This window comes from Aplidium turbinatum, chromosome 4 (genome assembly GCF_918807975.1).
Source record: "Aplidium turbinatum chromosome 4, kaAplTurb1.1, whole genome shotgun sequence".
Taxonomy (NCBI): domain Eukaryota; kingdom Metazoa; phylum Chordata; class Ascidiacea; order Aplousobranchia; family Polyclinidae; genus Aplidium; species Aplidium turbinatum.
In genome coordinates this window covers 13,583,964-13,608,321 of record NC_137475.1, presented here as the reverse complement: position 1 = coordinate 13,608,321, position 24,358 = coordinate 13,583,964, and the positions used below count along the sequence as shown (strand labels likewise).

The following is a 24,358-nucleotide window of genomic DNA, read 5'->3' as shown; positions in this document are numbered from 1 at the left end:
GTGTTTTATTTGTTTCGGTGTGCATTTGAGGTATACAAACCGCTCCTTTCTTGTTGTTAACCACAAGCGCCGCCGAGTGGTGAGAGCCCTGGAACGGCAACCGAAAGGGCGTCGGTTCGACACCGCTCAAGAGCATGCGGCTGTGTCTCTGGCAGGACACTTAAAGGCATGCCTGAAGGTGGACATGAAGATTGGCTTCCTTGCCTTCCCGTCCACTTAATCTAAATCTTCAACCACCGAGTGTAAGCCTGGATAGGACAAACAAAAACAAAACAAAAAAACACAAGCGCCAATCGTTTATCCGACGCCAGTCTTTCCTCTTGACGTTTTCACCTCATATAAGGCAATATTTTTTATTTTGTTTTCGATTTGTAGATGTACTAACGAGTTATCGTTTTTAACGAGTACGGAAATTAGTCCAACAAATATCAAGCACATGTCACGTTTCTTAACAAGCACAAAATTGGAGATAAAAATTTTACATTCACTAAACGCAGAGGTTCTTGGCCTGAAAAATTCGTAAACCTTTCGCATGGAAATAGAAGGTATCACCAATTTAAGCTTTCAAAAACAAAAAATGAGAAAATACTTGCATCAGATATACCGAATCCGCTTCTTCCACAAAATTTGAAACATAAAATTTAAGCAAACACTACAGTTTTTGATTTTATATTAACTAAGGAGATATTTCACCATTGATTTCAGAGTTTCGGCTGCTCCTTTAACAGTGGCGAAGTACTTTAAATCCGTCTGGCCAAACTCCTCTTGACTAACCACAGTACTCATTCTCTGAAACGAAAAAGCTCTACATCAATCTTAATGCAGTAGTACAGCAAAGTCTCGATGGGTTATACCAGTACAGAAAACAAGAATTATTATATCAATTTTCACCAAAATTCTTATGAAACCTTAAAAATGTACATTCTTGATAAGAATACAACGAAAATAGAAGATTGTTTTGGGAGAAGAAAAGAATCAAAAAGAAAACGGTGCAGAAATATCGATGTAATTGCACAAAGGCAAATAGCTTCTGACGCATTTACTAAAAACTGTACAGATACAAATTATAAATATTACAACTGAAATCTTAATTTTTACAAACAAAGCTTTTGCTTTAGATCAGCAGCTACATTCTGGCTTGTAGAGTATATTCTGCCATGGACTTAACTTAAATAAAATAATTCTAGATATGTCAATTTTTATAGCGCTGTATTTCACACAAATATGCGTTGCTGAGTGCTTTAAGAGCAGACAGTTCCAGTGCAGACGTAGTGGTGCAATCAAGTACATAATAAAGGTCATTAAGGCAATTGACTAAATATGGTCGATATTTTATGCATAAATGCAACATTTAACCTAAGTATTCTCAGCATTATCTTAATGTAACTAATAAATATTATTATTAAGTACGTAACTTAATGTCTTCAAAAATGCACACTTCAATAATACACACTTAAAAAGATAACCGAATCTAACCTTAAGCAATGAACTGAAATGGAATCTTTGAACGATTTTGGAAGGTTGAAGGCCTGGCATTCGTTTCTTCGGTATAACGACGTCACCTAACGGACAAACCAAACAGTAGAGATTATTTTAAATAAAATTTAGGAAGACAATTTACAATAAATCCCATGTGTCCGTTGTGAGTTGAATTGTGAGACAACATCATTTTTACGAATTTCATTTTGTGAGTTGAATAGTGTTGTTGCTAGCAGTTTCGCTAACTTGAAAAATGCAGAGAAGTTGCTCGAAATAAAACAAAGATACATCTGCTTTGAAGTGGAGCGATCAGAAACTGCATTGTTTTCAGGCTCCAGAATAGAAATTCTTCACAATTGTCCAACAATAAGATAAAAAATAAGACAGATTAAGTTTTTACAAAAAGGTGGCCAATGTTTGGCTGATTTTTATATTTAAATGTTCATGGAGTATCTGCGCAATGTGCCTCTATCGTGAAATTCTTTTCGCATTTTAAAATGATATTTTCAAACTCAACAAATAAATCATTCATTTCAACAAACTCATTGAAATCCCTAACACCACACACCACAGTATGTTGATGGCTTAATTGTGTCTAATCCTATTTAGCACTCGATGCTTCATGAAAAGTGAACCTTTTGTCAAATTCCATTCCACTGCTCGTAGCATTGCTTGTTCCATGGGATCACCAACGAGTTCGTCGTCCATTTTAACTAACGCATGGCAGGTTGCTAAGACCTGGGTGAAAATGATGTAAACTAAAGTGACGGTCGCCAGAAAAAAGAGCACAACAATCAATGTGCAAGAACAACATCAGTGACATACCAACAGCGAGAGCATTTCACTGAAACGCATGATGCAAACTGGATGTAGAAGAAAAAAACGAACAACTAAAGTGCAATTAGCTACGAACCATTTGTGTTATCGGAGGAGTCTCTGGAACTGGACAAAGATTCGACTTCTCATCAGAAAGATCATCTGACTTTGTCGATATCCCTGAATTATCAAAACAAGGTCATCCGACGTTAAAATAATAAATTTTGTTTTTATTCGAATTGTAGCAACGATATCTGGTTCAAGAGATATCTGATATCAGATTCAAGAAAACAAACGAATTCCTCTGGTAGTTAACATGGTTAGTTACAATTTATTTATCGGTTGCCATCACAGGTATTGAGCTGGAAACTCAGTTTGACGGCTGCAGGGTTCACTGAATGGTGAGAACGCCTGCGCGACGTTCGATTGACGTCGGCTCGACACCCGTGCAGGGTACGCGGCTTTGTTTCGGCAAGGCACTTAATGGGATGACAAAGTAATTGAGAGCAGCTGAATGGAAGTCCCTTAAATTCGTCCAGGTGCTCGTTGTGTAGCATATGTAATTCACAGTGTACCGTATGTTGTCGCGATAGGTACAAAATAAAACAATGTATTAATATTATTTAAAACGAATTGAAACTATAAAATTTAAGCGGAGCCTAAGCCAGTAGCTTGAAAGATAGCCAGAGTTCATTTCTTAGGATTCTACCGGGATTGGATGAGTTAACATAAGTTCAGCAATTCTCCAACAGTAGTTTGTATCATGACAAACCTGCTACTCCTTCAACGACGAGGCAATCACTCGTTAAAGTGCCTGTTTTATCAAAACAGCAAATGTCGATTTTTCCAGCGAATGGAATCCGAAACGGTTCGGTGCAGTACACGACTGAAACAAAAATAGGTGAGTTTGATTTTTGGCGAAACTCTTGATTTATTGAACCATAGAGAAATAAAACAAAGTAACTTCAGCTGGTTTAACATGAAGAATTACATACACAAATATAACATAATTAAAAATAAACTCTAACGTTTTCGACACATACGTGTGTCCTCATCAGGAATTACATATCTGCAATATACATAAATGGAAAATTGTAAGGTAAATTTGACTTTGCACTATAACTGCAACTGTATACCAACGACACTCCAGACCGAAAAGCACAAACTGAACGAGTGACACAGGAATGATTACAAGTAAATTATACGGTGGAAAACAGATCACGTGAGGTGTAAACTACAGGCATTTGACAAACAATTAGAACACACACAAGAGGAACGATGAGCCACAGGCGAATAACTGCCGGTTGAGAGACTGATTATTACGTTTGATTCTTAAGGCTTCCATGATCTTAGTCTGAAATTCAGATCTGCCTCGAGAGATGCTTTTAAATTGGTCGATCGAGACATTGTCAGTGCACGTTTCACAAGAGGCGATGTGCTCTTTAACTGCACTTTTGGTTGTTAAGTTTGATTTACTCATGATTTACTTCAAGAAAAAGTTAAGACTTTTAATAGCACTTTCTATTGTATAATAAACCTTTATAATTCTGAAAAAGTTTCATGCGCATTTTTCGACCTCAAACTAAAATTGAAGCAGCCTGTTGAACAATGGACACTTTTTGCAAAGATGTAATTCCGATATCAACATAATTGTAAACTCGTTTTGTATATATCTGCCATCATATCTTTAAAGCTTTAAACCATGGAATTTTTGCTGCCAAAATGGCCCCAGTGTTGCTACAAAATTTCTCTTTTTTGTAACAACTCTGGTTTGAAAATAAAACTGGATTAAGACTTAGACTTGTTGTTTATTTACATGTACCATAAACAGTAAACTTGAGAATGATATTTCACCAACTTTATGGTACAACATAACATTGATATTAGAACAACTATTTGCAGCACAAGCTCGCTCTTTAGTTCAGCTTTCAAACGTGCTGATCGAACCATTCAGTTTATGTAGTTTATTGCATCTGCCGATATCGCACACTGCACTGAACTATGATGGCTGGAGTAATGACGACGACCGGGAACTAGTGTAGTGTGTTGTACAGTAATAATGGATACAGAACAATTGAAGAACATACGTAAATTTTAGCAAATGGGCAAATGGCATAGCACATTCTATCGAATGTTACATATTAAAAAGGAAATTCAATAGTTTAAAGTTTCGATAGGACTCTACAATCTACATCATATATTTGCATAAGACTGGCACCGATCCGCTTCAGTTGATGTTTTGGATATAGATGCCTGTTGAACAGTCTCGTTTGATTTATAGCAAACTGCTTGCGGTAAGATAACGACAAAGGACTTGATTTGACTTTGGCGATATCAAACTTTAAATCTTTACTTTCACACAGCGAGCAACAGCAAACAAACAACTAACTGTACAATTACATTAGAAACAGCTGGCACAATAATACTAACACAGTTTTGTGAGGGCAAGCAGCGACGAGTTAACGGCTAAAGAAAGTTCAATGGGCAGTTCAGGAGGGACCACGGATGTGAGGATCAGAACACAATTGAGTATGAGCTTGTAACGGCTGCGATTGGGGTTGGCACTTCCTGAAAGAAGAAAACGCTGTTTTCACGTGTTTTTAGCACTTTGATTAAAACGGATTTGTGATGACCATACAAAATTGTATCAGTCGGTTTGCTACATTTTAATTCAATCAAAACTATCATTATCACTCATTTTTATGGGTCTGCTACTATTCGGTGAGTTCCTAACCTCTAACCCTAAAACGGCAATGATAAAATTAGGCTACGGTACCCAATAATTTAAAAAAAAAAATTGAAAAAAATCACCGAATACGGATCGGACTCACCGAAACGGGCCATTCCGCATTTTTATATGGAGTAAGAACGCATTAAAGACTAGCTGTGACAACAATTGTATTTTTAAAAGAGATAATTACAATTCACTTACCCACTACCCAAACGTACGACGAAGCAGCAATTGCAAAAATTAATAGAAACATAATGAATGCAAAAGTTTCCAAATTATTTGCGGTGACCCTTTTGACACCAAACAGAATTGTTCGCAGAAGTTTTCCCTAGTAACAAAATAATTTTGATTAGCAAATTGCAAAGTTATGCGATCCGCTGTATTCCGGCTGTGTTTTGTACAAGAACTGTAAAATATACCATAAGAAATAGACCATACCTTCATTACAATGATTCGATCAAACTACTAACTTAAAAACTGTTGATATATTTTAAAGAATGATAAAGCTTTGTCATTCTATCAGTAACAAGAGAGCTATTCTATTCTAAAGAAAACGAAGAAACTTTTTTTTTAAATTATTTCATTACACCTGTGAAGTGTTAAATCCTGTTCTCAACACATATCCAAGACAGCCATTGTCAGGAGGTCTAGAAGCCCCTTCTTGTGCAGAGTTGCTACTGTTAGTGTTCCTGCGAGGCGGCGGGTCATGTTGAACAATACGTGTGCCACCACTTATCACATGAACGCGCGAATGAACGGATAGATCAAGTATTGTATCACCATGGCTGTTTTCAATTGGATCCTAAAAACAAGAGCTAATGATATACTGTAAAGTGTATATAGCGGAAAGATGTTGGAGTAAAAGCGTATTGCCTAACCATTTTACCGCAGCAGTAGAGTTCATGAAAAGATATTTTCACACCAAAATAGTCAAACAGCATTTGACAGGTCAGTTATAATTTAGCACAAAAAATAGTTCTAAAACAGTTTTTCTTCTAAAGAAGCTAAAAAGGGAAGGTAAAGTTTCAAAAATGTCCACTGCATTTTTAAAGGCAAATCCTCCCTTACACACTAGAAAAAGCTACAAGAAACCTGAACCGTAAAACACAAGACAAAAACAATCTTTTAGCAGAATGAAAAATATTATAATCTGATTAGAGGCCAGATATATATCAATTATGCACATGTTACTGATTGCTTAAAAACAAAACACTACAGGCCTCGGAATTCGTTTTTGTTGACGGCGGACAAACGTGTCCGGTCTGAGCAGCTATCTCCGCGGACAAAGTAAGGCTCACAGTGGACACACCAGTTTTAGCGTCGATCGTCATGCTTAATCACTTTATCTTGATAATTCTTCACCATTTGAGAACTACAGTATAGCTACGGTTTGGAAGGCTTTTTAAAATTTCAGCAAAGTCACTCTGAAAGGCTTTCATCGGTCCAACGACGTACGCTTGAAGAGTCAAAGCGCCGTATAGCTGCTTAATACGCCGCATTTTTGATTAACTTCCACCGAACGAGGTCGTGTGGCTTCTTGCGTCACAATGCTCTGGGCACGAGTCGGAAAACTTCTACACTAACGCTACTGTGCAAAGTTTCACTAGGCTTTTTTCTTTAGGTGTATTTTGGCGTGTCATGTGAGCGAAAGTGAATTTTCCCTGGGCCTTTTCTTTCTTACCGTAATACCAAAACTTAACAAATTTTGTAACCAACCTTGCCTTATCAAGATTACTCGGAGATCAAAGCCAGACATTGTGACGTTGTGCGTGATTAGTGTAGACTGTAGATTGTAGAAGTACCGGCACTCCCATCGATTCTTAGCGAAGAGTTCACTTTTGTTACGCGGATCCGTTACGAGTTTAGTGACTAAACAGCTATTAAAAAAGTTGATCTTCACTGCTAAACTGACTTATAAAAATTGCATAACACCGTTAAAAGTGTGTTTTCAATCTTGAATGGGCATATACTGTAAGGATGGTCTATGTCTGAGCTGTGAGCTTTAACTTCTGATGAAACTTCACTCGGACGCTTGCACGTTGTTTAAAAATTTCAGTATTAGTTGAGCTTACGAAAAAGCAAGTGGCTTCTTTTGCATCGAGTCGTCTTGTCAGATCTAACCTTCATTTGCGGAACAGATTCCCCTGTTAACATAGCTTCATCAACGATTAGCCGTCCTCTTAGTAAAAGTATGTCACAAGGCATGGAACGCTCTTCGCCAGCGGTTGTAGATGACCTCGTCAGTGAAACAATGTCACCACTGACTAATTGATTGCTTCGAACCAAACGCCACTTTCTGCATCGAAACACCTGAAAAGCGAATGGAAATTTTCGTTCAGCTACCAAATACAAATCATTCTGTATGTATGGCAGCGCTCTTTAATCTTTTCGTCCTCGCGGAATCTCTAATTTTCTTGCGCGTTTGTCACGAAACCCCATAAACTGAAATTTAGATTAAAACAACAACGTTCTTGTTGATAGCATAACAATGAACAAGTGACGCAACAACTATCAAAGTTTCTTTTTCCGGCTATTGACTGCACTCATCCTCTTGTTTAACTAACTGACCTACTTGGAGTGTGAATGTGGCACAGTGATCTAAAAATTCAGAATGACACGTCAATACAGTAAAGCAAGAAATCAATTATCCTACAAAACGAACAATCCTCGCGGAAACCTTTCATCTTACGGAATGCCTGTTGAAGAGCAGTGACATACGCTGTTGTTTTTAGTCTACTTACAAAATGAACTTGTACTTGTGGTTCAAAAATTGTCAAAGCCCAAAAAGTAAATGCAAACCTTTCCAATAACTTCCACAGTTCAAAGTTTTACTAAGAAGATTTCGCCTGAACTGTGTTTTAGTTTAAATAAAGGAATTCTTTCGATTCTAAAAGTACAGCCTAGAACGGATGATTTTAAATTTTTGTTGCACAAATTTCAACATACGGTATGGCAAAATATGTTTTAACTTAACATGAAAATAGCTCGCTAAATAAATGTATACGTTACATAAATGTCATAAGGTTGATTTCCCATCTTTCGTATCTCGGCCATGTTTCTAAGTTGTTGATAAACTAAAGAGGCTTCAAAAGCAATCAGCATGAATAGTGTGAAGAGAGAATAGTACCAATACTCGTCCAGACACCACAGGCCAACGCAAAATACCTAAAAAGGTAATGACATGGTTATTACTAGTTATTCGCAGTGTACAATATTTAATGGCTGAAATAACATACATAACATAATTTACATACGTAACTAGTGTTCAAGTTTATGATATCATGAAACTTGCCTGACTTTTTAAGACAAATCGGTAATCACTCCCTCCTAAGTGTAAAAATTATATACAGTAGATAAAAATAAAAAAAATATTTTCATATTAGACTGTGAATTTAAACAACATTTAGAAAACAATTCAATGCAAAAGTACACTTGAATGTATAAAACATAATCAAATTGTGTATTTCAGCAAAATTACTACATGCTGATAGTAAAATGAATCAATGATTTTGAAATATTATGATGAGCAAAATCAACGTACTTGAAATACGAAGAAAGGAGCAGATGCCCTTTCAACAAACAATTCCGTGAATTCTGGAATGACCATCTCCATGCTGCAATCAAATATTGATGTGATATGAAAATATATATCTAGCAAAGGACGGGATTACAACATGACTGCTTGTCATAAAATAATCTCACTGGATGAAAGTAAAAAAATGTAGGCAATAAGTATCCGTATATACTAATATATTGAAAACATTACGCATTTCTTATAGTTTTCTAACTCATTAGTTTGTTTTAGGCTTACTTTTAATCAACCAAGTTTGGAAAAAAAAACTTTATGCTAACGTCTCAAAACGTTGCCTTAAATTAAGCAGATAGACAACTAAAGAAAATCTCCAAACTTCCAAACAACAGCAACGGTATGCAACTATGCACTATGCATTATACACTTGAAACAAAAATGTATATGATACCAACAAACAGAAAAGTCAACCTCCAACTGAAAGCAAATTATGTCACAATTTAGCATTACAGTATCTATAACACAGGCCAACAAAAAAGATAAAAAATTTTGTGTCTGCAATGTAAGATGTGATTTGGGGTATATTGAGGCTGCTGATTTCAAAAATCACATCAGATTTCATCCATCACATCAGGTTTTTGCATGATACTTTTTCTCATAATATTGGCTTTTTGGCCGAATTTTCTCTTACTGTTACCGTTTTGTAAAGACCTTATGAGCCAAAAGTGTTTCAAAATTTGTCATATTCATGGAAATGATTTTATTTTGTAACATTTGGAGATGTATGATGACACCATGACCATTTCGCCTGAATGCTTAGTACCATTCTACTTTTTGATAAATAACATTGGTTTTATCTTTTTCGCTGAACGTGGAGATTTAAGCGCATGTGAAACTTGTCTATGACTCATTCTTATTTGAATTTTCATGTATTCAGATTTTTTCATATTAGCAAGGTGTTAATTCTGTTTGTGGTGTGAATAAGTAGCAGAATGACATCTTCAACAAAGTGTGAAAATGACCCTGATGTTCTTTGTTACATATGTAACAGTTATAGGCTACTGTTCCTAACCAAAGGCAAACCATTTGTGAAACAAGCATATCTTACATACTTTAAAATTCGCCTGGGTGATCAGGACAAATCATGGGCTCCACACATGCTGCATGTAAGGGTCTGCTACTATTCGGTGAGTCCGATTCGGTGAGTCTGATTCGGTGAGTTCCAAACTTCTAACCCCTAACCTTAACTCCTAACCCTAAAACGGCAATGATAATTAGACTATGGTACCCGATAATTTAAAAAAAGAATTGAAAAAATTCCCCGTTAAGGGATCGGACTCACCGAATCGGACTAACCGAATCGGACTCACCGAAACGGGCCATTCCGGCATGTAAAGCTTGTGTGGCAAACCTAAGACGATAGATTAATGGAAATCTTAAATCCACTCACAACATTCACAAAAATTATGCAAGCGAAAGTTTGTCCAGAGTAACGTTTCCCAAATGTGCATGTGAATTTCCTTTTTTCTGTAGAATTGAACCTATTTTTAAGTGTTTATTCTATTCAATTTCTTCAATTTTATTTTTCTTTGCTGGCGCAAACATAATAACAAATGACATTACAAACACACAACTGTAGCACCAACAAAAGGAAAAGATGGCAAAACCAAAAGGTATAAAATATGTATTGGGGATTTGCACAGCCATCAAACCTACTTCTTAACACGAAAAAAGTAACAATGTAGCCTACTCTTGTAAAAAAAAATGACGTTGAACGTTTAGTGTTAGCAGATAAACTTTGAAGAATTAGGTTCAAGTTACCACACTTCAATAAAAAAATAAATAAAAAAAATAAGACAGGTCTTGAAACACCTCAATGTTTTCATTAATATTATGTTTGTATCTCTTGTGTAAACTTTAGACTTTATCGTGATGAATTTAGACTTTATCACAGACCTTGCTGACAAAAAAGAGTTCAAATTCCATGAAACGCCATAGTCTACCAATACAGATCAGGAGTCGAATTTACCCATTTTTACCAAAACAGCATTCAGATATCATAAAATCCTGATGTGATACAAAAAATCTGATGTGATTTTTGAATTCAGCACCCAAAATATACCCTAGAATGACATTTACTATGCTGACACAAAAAGTGTGTTGGCTTGTGTAATTTTTATATTACAATAATCAATTTTCTAAACTTACACATTACTACCGTATAGTTCCTTAGAAGCTTCATATTCAACCTCTGTTTGATAACCTCTTGAATTTTGATAAAAGCAAAAAGTTTCTTGCACAGGAAATTGAATTGGTTCAAAACACTTCTTTTCTTCATGATCATACACATATGTTGCCTGAATAATACATAACTCAATTGCTCTGCAGTTGTACTCATAACAAACTCCAAGACAGTAATCTTGCGGTCTATGACTTAATGCTGTGGTCAAAATGACGTAAACACGAATGACGCCATCACCAGGCCGCAAGGTACAAATGCAGCAAGGACAAGGCCCAAATGCCGCATGGCACAAATAACGCAAGACCTGAATAAGGTGAGACTTGGATATCTCTTACTAAAACTAATAGTTATTTGTTTTAATAGTTATGCTATGTCTGCTTTGAGACTATCAATACAAGCTGAGCAAACCATGTGCACAGCTTGGTTTGTGCAAGAAGAAGTAGATCAGCTCAGCATAGTAGAAGTAGTAGATCTAGCAAGCCTTAAAGCAGCCGGCGGCCATCGCGGCCATGGCCGCTAAGTATTGCTTGAATGACCGCCTGTGCTACCTCCTCCGTCGGCCAAGTTTGGCCGCCGGTTTCTTCTATCCAATTATTTAATTTCGCAATAGAATGATCGTGGATTAAATGTCGAAAATATGTAGCATCAAAGAGTGACGCAGAATTAGGTCAGCGCATCATAGTCACTACTGTTGTATTGAATACATCCAGCTGCGATCACCAGCGCTGTAAGTCTTGTTTGCAATTTCCGATGTTTATTTTAACGAAGTGTTAATCCGAAGTGCTTATTTACATCGGCTGGCAATATTGTCGTTTTTATATCAATTCAATGTTGTCGGACATTGAATCGTTGTTAAAAAGGAGAACTAGGTTAGTTGACATCCGTGGGTAAAACACGTGTCTTCATAGTTGAGAACGCTGTGGGTTAGTGACTTCACACCCTCAATGGGGACATCATAACGAAATAAATGGTAAGGTTTTATGAAAGGCGGTATGCAGTTGAAACAATTTACTGAGCTGCGAGCAGTTAAAACAATTTAGGGTCGTTAGATGGTCCCGTAGCCGTAATACCGGATTACAATCCCGATAAAGCATTTAATGCGTGGTACAACGATTCTATTGCAGGACGTCGCCCAGACTTCTACAACGCTAAGTGATCTTTTTAACATTGTTGCAAGTTTAATGCTATTTACTTGTGCTATCGTTATTGTATTTTGGCCTCCAAGCACGCAGATTTGGCCGCCGAGAAGGAGCTCTCGGTAGGCCACGATGGCTGCCGGAAAAAAACACGAGTTTTAAGGCCTGATCTAGACTTTGTTTTTGTTGGATGAGTGAGGTTTGCACTAACCAAGTACAACTCAATCACATGGTAAAGTTTACGTATACAATTATCCTTGACATCAGCCAACAAATTTTTGAAACAGGCTTTTGATACAAATTCACTGTTTGCCACGATAGTATATTTTTAACACCCATTTACAAAATTAAAAAAATCAAGAGTCCCTGGCCAAATTGTGCAGTGTTCACTTTATTATATTGTCTGAAATGACTTTTTTTCCTGTTGCGCACAAAGTGAAAATTGCAAGATTGTTACAAATGTGCTTATTACTATTAGAGAATGGGTAAAACTTCAAATGTTATACAAAAATTGCCTATTAATTGCTAATTATTAATCGCAATTCTCAAGTCAAATATTTGTGCTTTTGGAGTGCCTCCCAAAGAGTCACGCTATGCCACAGCACAACAGTGCACGTGCTTGAATAAACCATATTAAACATATGCCATCCTGGGCTTTAGATATTGTCTCCTTACATAGAGTTATACAGTGATCAACACTGTTTGACAGTGCGTCAGAACCTAAACGGTGTTCTTTGAAAACAAAAGAGTTGCAATTGACCTGCGATAGGGTGCATCAAGCCCACCTCATGAAAAAATTTTCTCATGGCAGTATATTAAAGTTGTGCTACCTCTAGAAAAAATCAATTGTGTAAAATATTACCAAATTTGGATGAACTCTACCGGGTCCACATCGAGCTTGAAAAAACGAGAAATAGGGCCATTTCACATGAAAACAGGCAATATAAAGATATCTCGAATATGATACCTCTCAGATTTGGTGAAAAGTTTTCATAATATGCCTTAGACTACCAAACGAAAGAATCCCAAGTTTTAGATCAATATCTCAAAGGGTTTGTCCATGGCGGTCATTTAAATTTCGAGAACCACCCTCGTTTTTGACTTGTGGGGGTAGCGTATAGCAAATTTTGCTATTTTCAGTGCACCACAACTTCTATTGCAAAACGTAATTTGGAAAACTAATATGCTATGCTACGTCATTATAAACTATAGGCTACTATACAATTCAACAATAAAAAACAACATTTCTGGATGCATGGGTAGGCCTATTAGGTGGGTCACTAAAATCCTAATATTTTGCCCCGTAAAGGTGTTTTTTTTTTCAATTTTTGAATGCTTCTGACATCCAAACCAATCAGAATATTTTTATAAAACATGATTATTTGTAATACTTGGAAACTTTGTTTCTGTCAAATCAAGTTTGAGGGTTGTGGTGCCATTAACAGAGATCTTTTGAGGATCTGAAAACCCTATCAGGCAGAAATGGCCCTTTTTAGAGCTCTAAATAACCATGTGGGCATTTTATAGTCATATGGTCGTCCAACTGCCTGTTGTAGAGTAACACAAGACTAAAGTATTTTATTCACTGCTGGACGATAATGGACACTTTCATCCTTGCCACCCAACATTACAAGGAACACATCTACATGATGAGCAAGATATGCGTTTCTTTGAAGATCCTTAACCTAATAGCAACCTCCAGAACATTATTTCTTGAAAACCACTTCACTCGTTCAACAATATTAAAAAGTTCTTTGAATCATCAATAGACCTAATCTTGTTTGATTTGAAACCAGCTGGAAAACAAACTTTATTCCATATTGTGCTAGTGAGTAGTGTAGGCAACTCAAAGCAAATGATGGGCTTTCTTGTGACATATAAAAACAGAATAGCCTATTTGGCACCCAAGCGTCAACCACTGTAAATGGTTTAATCCCCCCGATAGCTCAGTTGGTTAGCGCGTAACTTCGTGAACGAAGAAGCTTCAAGATCAAGCGGTGCTGGTTCGACTTTCGAGGTGTGCGCTTGAGCAACGCATTCTAATAACTGCTCTCCATTCAGCGGCACCGGAATTATTTCTCGACAACAACACTTCAATAATCGGAAACTTCACTTTGTCAATCTCGGTAACCGGCTCTGCGTCAAAAGCCTCTACAAGTATGTGAAACTACCAGGAATAACCTATCAGTGCTTTGTTAGTTCGAGGATAAAGATTCAAAACCAACCACCAACCTAGCCTTGGGCTACTTTGTTTTTATACGTCACAAGACAGCCCATCATTTGCTTTGAATTGCTTACGTTAGCAGAATATGCAATAAAGTTTGTTTTCCAGCTGGTTTCAAATCAAACAAGATTAGGTCTATTGATGAATCAACAAACTTTTTAATATTGTTGAACGAGCGATGTGGTTTTCAAGACATAATGTTCAGGAGGTTTCTAATAGGCTAAGGATCTTCAAAGAAACGCATATCTTGCTCATCATGTAGATGTGTTCCTTGTAATGTTGGGTGACAAGGATGAAGGTGTCCATGATCGTCCAGCAGTGAATAAAATACTTTAGTCTTGTGTTACTCCACAACAAGCAGTTGGACGACCATATGACTATAAAATGCCCACATGGTTATTTAGAGCTCTAAAAAGGGCCATTTCTGCCTGATAGGGTTTTCAGATCCTCAAAAGATCTCTGTTAATGGCACCACAACCCTCAAACTTGATTTGACAGAAACAAAGTTTCCAAGAGTACGGTACGGTATTACAAATAATCATGTTTTAAAAAAATATTCTGATTGGTTTGGATGTCAGAAGCATTCAAAAATTGAAAAAAAAAACACCTTTACGGGGCAAAATATTAGGATTTTAGTGACCCACCTAATAGGCCTACCCATGCATCCAGAAATGTTGTTTTTTATTGTTGAATTGTATAGTAGCCTATAGTTTATAATGACCTAACATAGCATTATTAGTTTTCCAAATTACGTTTTGCAATAGAAGTTGTGGTGCACTGAAAATAGCAAAATTTGCTATACGCTACCCCCACAAGTCAAAAACGAGGGTGGTTCTCGAAATTTAAATGACCGCCATGGACAAACCCTTTGAGATATTGATCTAAAACTTGGGATTCTTTCGTTTGGTAGTCTAAGGCATATTATGACAACTTTTCACCAAATCTGAGAGGTATCATATTCGAGATATCTTTATATTGCCTGTTTTCATGTGAAATGACCCTATTTCTCGTTTTTTCAAGCTCGATGTGGACCCGGTAGAGTTCATCCAAATTTGGTAATATTTTACACAATTGAATTTTTCCAGAGGTAGCACAACTTTAATATACTGCCATGAGAAAATTTTTTCATGAGTGGGGCTTGATGCACCCTAACCTGCGATGTTGTTGAAGCATCCAGTACTGAACAAGAATAACTGGGGGGAATTAGACTTACACTTTTGAGTTTGCCAGACGTTTCTGATTAGTAAGATTTCTTTGCAGATATGTTCATGAAGATTAAAAAGCAACAAACAAATTAGTCGCCTTTAATCCTTCATCTATATATACTTTGTTCAGGGATATCTAGAGAAGGCTGTAGGACTAGCCGAAACTGTTCGCTTTTGTATTTTGTTTTATAATGTTAAATGTAGTGTTGTTGCTGAGTTATGTTTGTTTATGGTTCAAAAGAGCTACCTCTCTACCCAAATTGTATCTAGAGAAGGGAATATGAAGGCTCGCAGCGATTGCCTTATTCTCATGACACTACCAGGGCGGTAGTTTGTCGCGCTTTAAACATGTGGTTCTTTTTAAAATCGTAAAAAGTTTTGTAGTGCAGCTGGTACAATGAGTTACAGAAGACAGTTAGCAAATGTTACGTAGGGCATATTTAAAGAATACTTATTTACAATGACAGTTGAAAAGTTACCAGTAAGCTGTTTTTTTTAACAAAGCCTTTGCAGTAGGTTAGATGTAAAGCAAGCATATGGGTAGTTGAATTAACAAGCAACCATAAGCATGCTGTGAATATCCAGGCCTGATGCTAATAGCGCAATGCAAGTTATCATAACAAGATTTATTAAACTGCTATCGGTCCAATGGTCATTTTACGATAAACACAGATTATTTACGATAAACAAAAGCCCTTCTATTGTCAGACGTAATAAAAGCCTTCGTATCCCCTTCTTTAGATATCCCTGACTTTGTTAAATGCAAAATTACTGCCATATTAAAAAAAAAGTTTTAATGAGAAATAACCAAGTCTTATCTTTATTTTGATAATTGTAGGAAACAATTTTTATATTTTGTTTGTGAGAAAAATTAAAATTGCTACTGTGACAAGTTAAATTACTACCGTATTTAAAAAAAACAATAAATTTTAGTTACCGGTAGTGCAAAATTAATGCCATGTTCAAAAAATAACAATTATGTTATATATATATATAGGTTTAGCAAGAAATAACCAAGACTCATGTCATTCATGCCTTGTGACATTCAGGCCTTGCGTTATTCATGTATTGCGTCATTCATGCATTGCGGCCTAGGGATGGTGTCATTTGTGTTTACAACATTTGGACCGTGGCATAAAGTCATGTATCCACAATCTTTCAATAACTAGATGAGTTGTAAATAGAAATAAAAGTAATTATATATATACTTTTTAAGTTTTTTTTAGACGACAAAGTATGCTATTGAAAATTTTAAAGGTAAAAACTGCAAAGGAATTCCAAAAACATAGGTAACATCAGTTGCTAACTGGCAAATTAACTGTTTTAAGGTTTTCTGAAAAAAAATACTCAGGTGCTTCTGCAGTACGGAATGGCCCGTTTCGGTGAGTCCGATCCCTTAACAGGGGATTTTTTCAAATTTTTGTTTAAATTATCGGGTACCGTAGCCTAATTATCATTGCCGTTTTAGGGTTGGGGGTTAAAGGTAAGGAACTCACCGAATCGGACTCACCGAATCAGACTCACCGAATCAGACTCACCGAATAGTAGCAGACCCTCTGCAGTATGACAAATGTCACAAAGTTATGCTGTTTGATGTCAAGTTATTAACCAATTACAATAAATATCACATCAACTTTTTACTTCTATAATGAATAAAATTTAGACAATTTTACAAACAAGCAATTATATATATATACTTCTTTGTAAAACATTAATCTTCTATATATACAGAAAAGAATACTAATCCAAAATACTCACATAATATTCACATAATTATCTCAAGCAAAATGGTGTATTTTGATACATAAAAGCATTGATTAATATTGATTGAAAGCCTCTCTAACATACAAACCTTTTGAAAATCTATCCATATCTTAGTTATCTTATCATCTGAAACAGATCTGTGAATAGCAACCAATTCCACTGAACCATTGTGTATAGTAGGAGTAACTTTAGCAAAACTTGCATCTTCTGCTGTTTGAACCTAAATCAAGAAATCATTAAAATAGAATTGTGAATATTGGAAATTACTTTGGATTACTTACTGTACCAGTATAGCTTATGAGAAATTAACAAACAAAATGTTTGACTACTCTTGCAATTTCTGGTTTTTCAAACCAAAGGTTTGACAATATTGACAATAAATCTTCTTTATCAACACTTTGCACTGCAAATGTGCAACTAATAAAAATGATGCACCAGCAGGATGATGTAGTTGTTTAACCCTACTAAAAACATTTTCAACATAGAGCAACTGCTACTGGCAACGTTGAACTTTCAACTGTGATGTTGTTTAACAGCTTGAGATTAAGCAAACGTTTAGAAACTTTAGAGGTGCCATAAATTTGCATGTTCAATCAAGACCTCTAAGCTTTTTCATTTTCCCGGTGACCAAACATGGCCTGCCAGAGTTTCTTCCGAGTGGCCAAATTGTCACACCCGGCAGCCAAAATAAGAAAATATAAATCCATCAAAAATTCAAGTTTTCATAAATCTGTTCATTAATATCGTGTTTTTGCGTTCACCCACCTAAGAACAATGTAAACAAAGCTCTGAAGCTTATTAGCAGTTGTACTTAAATGCACTGCTCAAACTGTTTGCGAAACTTTTATGAGCAATATTTCTCATCAGCATGTGAGAGTTTGCATTGTTTGTAAAAAAGAATTGAGATGCAAGTGAAGAGAAAAAAGCTCTCATTGAATTATAGATAGCCTATTGTTTTGTAGCTGTGAACAATAAGTTTGACTTTATGGTAGTTTAGCTATATTTTTTGAAGTAGCATAGCTGAAGCTACTAGGCATATATTCAAAAGACCATTCCTAGGTTAAGCAATAATCACATACACAATGAACAAACTGCAATACTGTACTTTAAAAAATAATGCGCACTTGACTAAGCCAAACCAAATAGCTATCAGTTTTATTACACTACAGCTAGAAAATCAATTATTTTACATTGATTGAATATGTGACAACATTGAATCGATGTACAAAAGAACATGTTTGTTAAATAAATTTGTTTGCAAAAACCTTAAACCTAAGGCTTTTATCTTTTAATTATGTACCTTTGAATACATCATCCAACAACGAACATCAATCGACCACAAGCAAAATAAAACTGCAAGAACTTGAAGGAAAAGAATACAAATTCCAATAATTATTCCAACTTCATATCTCTCCATTCCAAAGTAATAATTCCATAGCCCAGCTGCAATTCCATAAGCAAAAAGAAATGGTGCAAAGTATCCATGAAAATAAAATGGTTGTCTATTTAAAAGTACTATTTCTTTTACTAAAGAATCTCCTTGTGGAGTTGGAGGAGGCATGGCCTGCACTATTAGTTTACTTTACAAAACAAAAACAGTAGCCTACCTGAACACAAGACATTTTTTAGATTGCCTACTTTTTAAGACAGTGACACAATTAGTGTTACCAGATAATAATAACAATGCTTGTTTTTATACAGCGCTGTATCCATCGCAGAATGCTTTGCTCCTCAGCACTTTACAAAGTAGCTGTATTGAGGCACAACTGAGTACATTATTTTCCGAATCCATTCCGTTGCTCAGTGCCAAGCAGGAATTAGATTCAGTACCATTGTTAAATAGTCTCTGTTTTGACCCGACAGCGTACCCAATACCCATGCCATGTCAAACCCAACAGCATATTATTAAATAGTCTTTGTTTTGACCCGACAACGAACGGTGTCGAACCCATGCCTATAGATTTAGAGATGGACGCACCAAACGCAGATAAAGAATTCCACCCAAACTTGAGAAAGGGGTTATGCTGCTGACAAGTCAAGAAGTTGTAATTTGAAAAAAATGAGATCCTAGGCAGAACACAAAATTCTAACCTTCATATACTCTTTCTTTTACCATAACCCTATCCTAGATCCCACCTTTAACAACATCTGCCACGTAAAACAAAGCTTTTAGATCATGGCAACCAGTGGATAAAAATAGGAAGTGGCTGCGTTTACGGCGCCGTAAATACAGCCGTTCCATGCCTTTTTTCTAGTCTTTACGTCGCTTTTAGTGCGCATGCGCGTTGTTGCTGAAAAAAGCTGGATATATAACTAAATTCAACTGTTTTCACCAAGTGATTCAGTGGCGCATGCGGACTGCGTCTGAATCTTACTCACAAGGATATGAGTTTGATACTTCCAAGAGGTGTGCTTTTTTTTAAGCTAAATTCTCACCTGAAGTGACTCAATCGTTAGGCTGCGCATTTTTGTGGCCGTTTAGTTTGTTTTTAATTCTGAACATCACAACGAAAAAACAGTATATGACAAACATAGCAGAGATCTAGAAAAAGGTAGAAGAGACAAAACGCGGACGTTATACCGTGCATGATACCAGATAGCCGAGAACGTCTGCGCGGCGTTCGAAAGAACGCGGCTGTGTCTCGGTAACGACGCTTAATGGCAAGCCAAAATAAGGGGAACAGCTGACTCGAAGACTAAATGTCACTTCGCTGCTTCCTGTTGTCTGTTGTATCGCATCTGTGATCGCAGTGTAGGCTACTGTATGTTATCGCAATGGGCGCAAATAAAAACACGATTATTATTATAAAGCAGGACAATCAGTTTAAAATATGACGTCGTCGTCGTGTGAGCCTCTGGGGCCGAGTGTCTATCCTTTTACCACCCCAGATTCACGATGTTCCCGGACTAGGCTACACTGGAAGGCTAGAGAGCAGCCAGTCTTTGGTTTCGTCATCCATGACACACAGACCTTCCACTCCGTTAGGTGGCTTGAAGATGGAACAGTCATTGATGATGTGGTCTGCGGTCTGTTCCTCGGCACCACATTCACAGAAGGAGGAAGAGGCCATTCCCCATTGGTGCATGGTTGAGCGGAAAAGCCCGGCGTCCTGTCTTGGTAGTGTTAGGCCGATTGGGCGTGTGTTGGCGTCGGGGATGAACGAATAGAGTTTGGTGGCGCTTGACTTCCATTCAGAACTCCATTTATGGTCCGCCCAAGCAGCCGCAGAGACGTCTTGTTCTCAAACCTTTAGTTAGGCTACTTTACGATTCAATCGTTAGGCTACGCATTTTTGTGGTCGTTCAATTAATCAATCAATCATTATATTTTTCGTCATTAACGCGTCCGGGACGAAAAAGATACTAACTACAAAAATCGATATAAACCTACCAGCACGTTAACGAACGGGAAAAGGTGGCAAAACCTTGAAAGGTTTAAAACGTGCCTGAATGAAAAATTATGTAGTAGGCTATATCAGTAGTTAGCAGGCCACAAAACCCAAAAAACAAATAGCAAAAAAAATAAAACAAAAACAGAAACAGTTTAGTTTGTTTTTAGTTCTGACCATCACAACGAAAAATCAGTTTAAAATATGGCACGGTCGAACACCTTAATAATTTTTTTTATAAATTTAGAAAGAAAAAAAAGGCTAGTGAGTTTTTTTTTCTTTAAAATTCTATAACTTATTCATAAAATTTTTAGGTGTTTACGACCGTGCCAGATTTTAAACTGATTTTTTGTTGTGATGGTCAGAACTAAAAACAAACTAAACTGAACGGCCATAAAAATGCGTACCGGTAGCCTAACGATTGAATCGTAACGTAGCCTAACTAAAGGTTTGAGAACAAGACGTCTCTGCGGCTGCTTGGGCGGACTATAAATGGAGCTCTGAATGGAAGTCAAGCGCCGCCAAACTCTATTCGTTCATCCCCGACGCCGACACACGCCCAATCGGCCTAACCATAGGCGCCTAACTATTTTTTTGGCCGTGGGGGCGAAAGCGTGTTTCATAAGCAGCAACGTAAATTTAGGTAAATGTCACGCAGATGGATGACGTAATTATGTCGTCACACTAGGATGGCTTTTATTGCCACACTCGGAGTTATCGCTACGTTCGACCTACCGTTAATTATTATCAGAGGTGGGCAGTAGCGCGCTACTTTTGTAGCGCGCTACTAGCGGCGCTACTTTTTCGGTAAAAGTAGCGGTAGCGGCGCTACTTTTTAGTTGGAGTAGCGGCTGCAGTAGCGGCGCTATTTTTTTTCCAATGTAGCGGTAGCGGGAGAAGCGCTACTTTTTTTCAGTCGCACTCGCACTCCCGCTACCCGCTACTTTTTAATTTAAAGTGAAAATAATACTCGTTTTTTTGTTCGTAATAATAATACTCGTAGTCTTGCTTCCAACCATCATAATTTGCGCGAAGAAGTTGACCGAGATCAGTGATCTTGTGACCTGTGAGGAATTGCGAGTGAAAGTCCTTGAAGGAGTGAAGAAACGTTTCAGTAAGTGCTTCAACGACATGAAGTGCGTTATGGCATCATGTCTTCATCCCTCCTTCAAGACGTCGTGGCTACAATTTCTGCACTACGTTTCCACGGATGATGCTGACGCACTGCGAGAAAAAGTCAAGACGGATTTAATTCGACTGTTGCGAGAGACATCAAGCCAGGTTGAAACCGAGAAGAGTGACACCAACACCAGTCACGAATCCGAAGATGAATTTTTTGGTGTGTTGGCGCTATCCCGTGAAACGTCGTTGCAGAAGGAAACAGCAATCGTTGACACCTTTTTTTCGGACAGGAGCAAGTCCATGAACTTCTCGAATACCGATTTGAAACGTCTCTTCATTAAGTACAACACCCCCATTCCTTCCAGTGCTGCGGTGGAGAGACTTTTCTCTGTTGGAAAGGATGTGCTCAAGCCAAAGCGGGCAGGACTTAGTGACACCCATTTTGAAATGCTCGTGTTTATGAAAGATGTGTTATTGCTTTGAAATGCTCCTGTTTCTGAAAGACAATAAATTTCCCTTATGTGTTTTCTATAACGACGTTAAAATGACAGTATAAACGATTGATAGCATTCGTTGTAAACGACTAATAGCATTCGTTTACACTGTCATTTTTTCGTCACTAGGGACTTGAACAGTGTTTCCTAGTGTCATTTTAGACAAAAGTAGCGGTAGAAGTAGCGGTAGCGCGCGCTACTTTGGTCCGAGTAGCGGTAGCGGGTAGCGCGCTACTTTTGTAAATTGGTAGCGGGTAGCGGTAGCGCGCGCTATTTTGGTCCAAGTAGCGGTAGCGGGTAGCGCGCTACTTTAAAAGTAGCGGGTGCCCACCTCTGATTATTATAAACAAAACTCGACCAAAACACGTGCTATGCGTCTGCGTTGGCCAGCGGTTGATGGACTGCGACTCTTTAAGCTAAGCACAACATAAAGTTTAGCAACGAACTAGATTTATTAGCATGAAACAAGAGACGAAAAGGTTTACTAAAAGGTATGATATACTGTAAATGGAATGAAAATACTAACTTGATCAATTGATCATAGGCTTGAAAATATACCTGTTGAAAGCAAAACCATTCATGTTTACATCAATTCAACAGCACGTCAACTTGAATAAATTTAAAAGTTGCTGACAACGTAAAAACAGCCCTTGAAAAATAGTTACGAAGAGACGTTTGATTAAGTTTTCGACTTGACATTACTCCCTTTTCACTACAATATAGCTGACCTGCTTTCAAGTTTCAATTCGCCGTAACACACCCCTGTTAAAGATGAAACAAAAGATGCGCATATTCCCCGCCTTTGATCGGATTTCTATGGCAACGGTCTTGCGTGCGCCATGCAGTTTGCGCGAGTCCGTTGTTGTGTTGATTATGCTGCCGTGTGTGCGCAATGCGGTTTGTACCAGCCCTTGTTACGTTGGTTAGTGGTTACCTCGGGCCGAGACTTCAAGTTCATTTTCACAGCGAGCGATTCACTGCCGCGACAATTCTCTGTAGAGGTTTCGACTTTCGAAAGCGACATCGAGTCTGTTTGCAAGCGCATTAAGCTAAACGCACGCTGCGTCAACGTAGGAAATTATGTTGTTTTTGGGTGCATTCAACATCTGATGACATTGAATCGACGCAAAACAGTAGATTTTTGCTATGTCTCAAGCAGCAAAATCAGTCATTTTTACATTGATTTAACGTCTGCAGACGTTAAATCAATGCAAAAATGACTGATTTTTTTGTCTGGGGTGGGATTGTAGCATCGCTACTCGTTCTAGTGATTATTTATCGCGAAGCTGTTGCGGTTTGCATTTAAAAATGTTTTCCTGCTGCCGATCGTTAGTTCATCTGTTGTTTTATGTATCAATGCAGCATAAAAAGTTGCTCCCACGCAGAAATATGCGTGGGGGCCTGGCCCCCACGCCCCCACGAGTTAGGCGCCTATGGGCCTAACACTATACCAGGACAGGACGTCGGGCTTTTCCGCTCAACCATGCACCAATGGGGAATGGCCTCTTCCTCCTTCTGTGATTGTGGTGCCGAGGAACAGACCGCAGACCACATCATCAATGACTGTTCCATCTTCAAGCCACCTAACGGAGAGTTGAACTAAGGTCTGCGTGTCATGGATGACGAAACCAAAGACCGGCTGCTCTCTAGTAGCCTTCCAGTGTAGTCCGGAAACATCGTGAATCTGGGGTGGTAAAAGGATAGACCCTCGGCCCCAGAGGCTCACACGACGACGACACCATATTTTAAACTGATTGTCCTGCTTTATAATAATAATCGTGTTTTCATTTGCGCCCATTGCGATAACATACAGTAGCCTACACTGCGATCACAGATGCGATACAACAAGCAACAGGAAGCAGCGAAGTGATATTTAGTCTTCGAGTCAGCTGTTCCCCTTACTTTGGCTTGCCATTAAGTGTCTTTACCGAGACACAGCCGCGTCTTTTCGAACGCCGCGCAGACGTTCTCACCACTCGGCTATCTGGTATTATGCACGGTATAACGTCTGCGTTTTGTCGCTTCTACCTTTTTCTAGATCTCTGCTATGTTTGTCATATACTGTTTTTTCGTTGTGATGCGCAGCCTAACGATTGAGTCACTTCAGGTGAGAATTTAGCTTAAAAAAAAAGCACACCTCTTGGAAGTATCGAACTCATATCCTTGGGAGTACGAATCTGACGCAGACCGCATGCGCCACTGAATCACTTGGTGAAAACAGTTGAAT

At 37.7% G+C, this 24,358-nt stretch overlaps 1 protein-coding gene across 2 annotated transcripts in view; it reads right to left on the bottom strand.

Annotated features, from left to right (window-relative positions):
• LOC145768547 (endoplasmic reticulum transmembrane helix translocase-like) overlaps positions 1 to 18,699 on the bottom strand; it is a 29,569-nt gene extending 10,870 nt beyond the window's left edge. For both annotated transcript variants that reach the window (XM_082580059.1, XM_082580060.1), the window contains exons 1-14: positions 18,427 to 18,699; positions 17,215 to 17,346; positions 10,764 to 10,912; positions 8,568 to 8,640; positions 8,036 to 8,191; positions 7,148 to 7,336; positions 5,616 to 5,828; positions 5,228 to 5,354; positions 4,726 to 4,863; positions 3,068 to 3,181; positions 2,393 to 2,475; positions 2,115 to 2,217; positions 1,477 to 1,562; positions 694 to 789 (exon numbers count right to left, since the gene is read on the bottom strand). In XM_082580059.1, the coding sequence (XP_082436185.1) occupies positions 694 to 789; positions 1,477 to 1,562; positions 2,115 to 2,217; positions 2,393 to 2,475; positions 3,068 to 3,181; positions 4,726 to 4,863; positions 5,228 to 5,354; positions 5,616 to 5,828; positions 7,148 to 7,336; positions 8,036 to 8,191; positions 8,568 to 8,640; positions 10,764 to 10,912; positions 17,215 to 17,346; positions 18,427 to 18,687 (1,920 nt within the window). In that variant the 5' untranslated portion in view covers positions 18,688 to 18,699. The remainder of the gene's footprint in view (positions 1 to 693; positions 790 to 1,476; positions 1,563 to 2,114; positions 2,218 to 2,392; positions 2,476 to 3,067; positions 3,182 to 4,725; positions 4,864 to 5,227; positions 5,355 to 5,615; positions 5,829 to 7,147; positions 7,337 to 8,035; positions 8,192 to 8,567; positions 8,641 to 10,763; positions 10,913 to 17,214; positions 17,347 to 18,426) is intronic.
• Between the last annotated feature and the right edge of the window lie 5,659 nt (positions 18,700 to 24,358).